Source organism: Octopus bimaculoides, chromosome 6 (assembly GCF_001194135.2).
Source record: "Octopus bimaculoides isolate UCB-OBI-ISO-001 chromosome 6, ASM119413v2, whole genome shotgun sequence".
Lineage (NCBI taxonomy): Eukaryota > Metazoa > Mollusca > Cephalopoda > Octopoda > Octopodidae > Octopus > Octopus bimaculoides.
The window spans coordinates 13,197,904-13,200,221 of NC_068986.1; the positions used below are offsets into that span (position 1 = coordinate 13,197,904).

General features: G+C 36.6%; 1 protein-coding gene across 1 annotated transcript in view; it reads left to right on the forward strand.

The window, feature by feature from the left end:
• Nucleotides 1-2,083, forward strand: part of LOC106882362 (uncharacterized) — a 3,531-nt gene extending 1,448 nt beyond the window's left edge. The window contains exon 2 of the mRNA XM_014933016.2: nt 328-2,083. Coding sequence (XP_014788502.1) covers nt 328-641 — 314 coding nt within the window. The 3' untranslated portion in view covers nt 642-2,083. The remainder of the gene's footprint in view (nt 1-327) is intronic.
• Nucleotides 2,084-2,318: the final 235 nt, after the last annotated feature.

Consider the following 2,318-nt stretch of genomic DNA (forward strand, 5'->3'; position numbering starts at 1 on the left):
CTCCCTCTCTCTCCCTCTATCTATCTATCTTACACACATCTTTTATCTTTTACTTGTTTCAGTCATTAGATTGCGACCATGCTGGGGCATTGCCTTCTAGAATTGTTGAACGAAATCACCTCAGTACTTGCAGATATGAAATCAATTTGAGCAGGAACTGAAGAGATTGAAAACTGGCAGCCAAACTGAAAAGGTCCCTAAACTCTTTAGGGCAGTGCCCCAGTATGGCTACAGTCCAATGACTGAATCATGTAAAATATAATAAATTAGATATAAACATTAGACCTAGTGTATTCATCTTTTGTTTTTGTTTGTTTTTTTTCCTAGATCGACGATTACAACAGATCAAGTTAGAAGGCCAAAGAGAGCCAACATCAAAAGACATCATCAAGGAATTGGCACTGAAGAAAGCAGATATTATGAAAAATTTTCTCGAAGAAGGTGGCTCCTTAGAATTTGATGATGCTAATGCTTTAGATGATGATAATTTTCAATCCTATTTCCAAAGAAAATTCTGCCCCGAACGACAAGCTCTCTCCACTGAAGAACTAATTACCTTATTACAAGCTGACGAACTAACGAATCAAGTAGAAAATAACAGTAATGAAGAGTCTGTTGATATTGAAAACAGAGAAATCTAGATCGAAATGACTTTTTTTTTTATTAATATGTAAATATGTACTCATTAAAATTGCACCATTTTGATAAACTGTTTGAAGGATTTTAGAAACTTTTCTAAAATTGAATTTGTTTTGTTAAGAAAGAAAAGAGACATTGAAATCAGTTTAACAGAAACTGTTTTTTATAATTGAAATGATTTTTTTTTTTCATCTGGGAAAAGTCAAAAGTATTTCTATAAATTGTCCAGATAGATATCATTATTCCATGCAGGTTATACTAAAATATTTACTATATTTACTTGTGTATAAATTACACCACTCTCTCTTCTCTTAGGTATCTTGATTCCTCAGGGAACATAGGGCCACAACAATGTTTTTCCAAAAGAAGCGGTTCTGAGGGATCCTCTTCAGCTCGGCCTACATCATTCTGGTTGCCCTCACCTCTGTGTCGAGACTCCTGTGCCAAGGCTGTTCCTAGTTTCAGTCTTGGTTGTCAGAAGAGTTATCGGTGCGCTGGCTTCCCAAAGGCTTTCACCAGCTTGTGTCATGCGCTCTACGGGAGAGGACTCTTCCTTGACCATGTCGTTTGGGAGTGCTGTTGTGGTTTCTGTAACAGGTATGTTTTTTTCTTACTAAACTGGGTTGTTAGTCCAATGCTAAACCCCCAACCTGGAGGGTCAGTTGAATGCTCTTCATCTGGTTACCCTTCGACCTGTCTGGCTTGGGTGACCCTACCAGGAGACAAATCTCCAACCAGCATACCTCACATGGTCATGGAGACACACAAGCCCTGCAACCAACGACAAGATGGTATTCATCTGCAAGGAGTTTAGTGTTAAATCTCGGTACAAATTTTTTCCTTCATAGTTTAAGCTTTGCCCCGTGTATAAGTTGCAGCCCAGCTTATTCAGTTAAAATTAAGAATAAAATGGTGTGGTTCATACACACAGAAAGAGCTGACACTCCACCGGTTACGATGACAAGAGTTCCAGTTGATCTGATCAACAGAACAGCCTGCTAGTGAAATTAACATGTACGTGGCTGAGTACTCCACAAACATGCATACCCTTAACATAGCTCGGGGAGATTCAGCATGACACAGAATGTGACAAGGCTGGCCCCTTGTGAATTACAGGTACAACTCATTTTTGCCAGCTGAGTGGAGTTGGGCAATGTGGAATATAGTGTCTTGCTCAAGGGTACATCTCTGCCAGGCATTGAACCCACAACCATACAATCATGAGCCAAATACCCTAACCACTAAACCATGCGCCTTCACTTATACAAAAGTAAATATGATATGTAATCAATTTTATTTCATGTTTTGTCACTTGTTGTTTGTAAGTTAAATATTACTGTTAACCATTTATAAATGATCTGTGATGGTATTATTATGTATAAAAAGTTGTTATTTATTCAACAATAATCTAACTCTAAATAAAATTTATTTGTTGAAGAATGTACTCGATTATTTCTTAAATGCTTATATACCGTAAATCCTCGAGTATAATCCGCACTTTTTTCCCAAAATTTAAAGGTCAAAATTTCTAGTGTGTACTATATACGAGGTTAAAAATGAAAAATATTTTCTAAGTGATAAATATGTGAAAGGCAGTTTATTTAATATTTATTTTTCACTGACGTTATTACTGTTATTTCTTTATTTTCTGCAAACAAAGTGCACAAAAAGCTACGCAT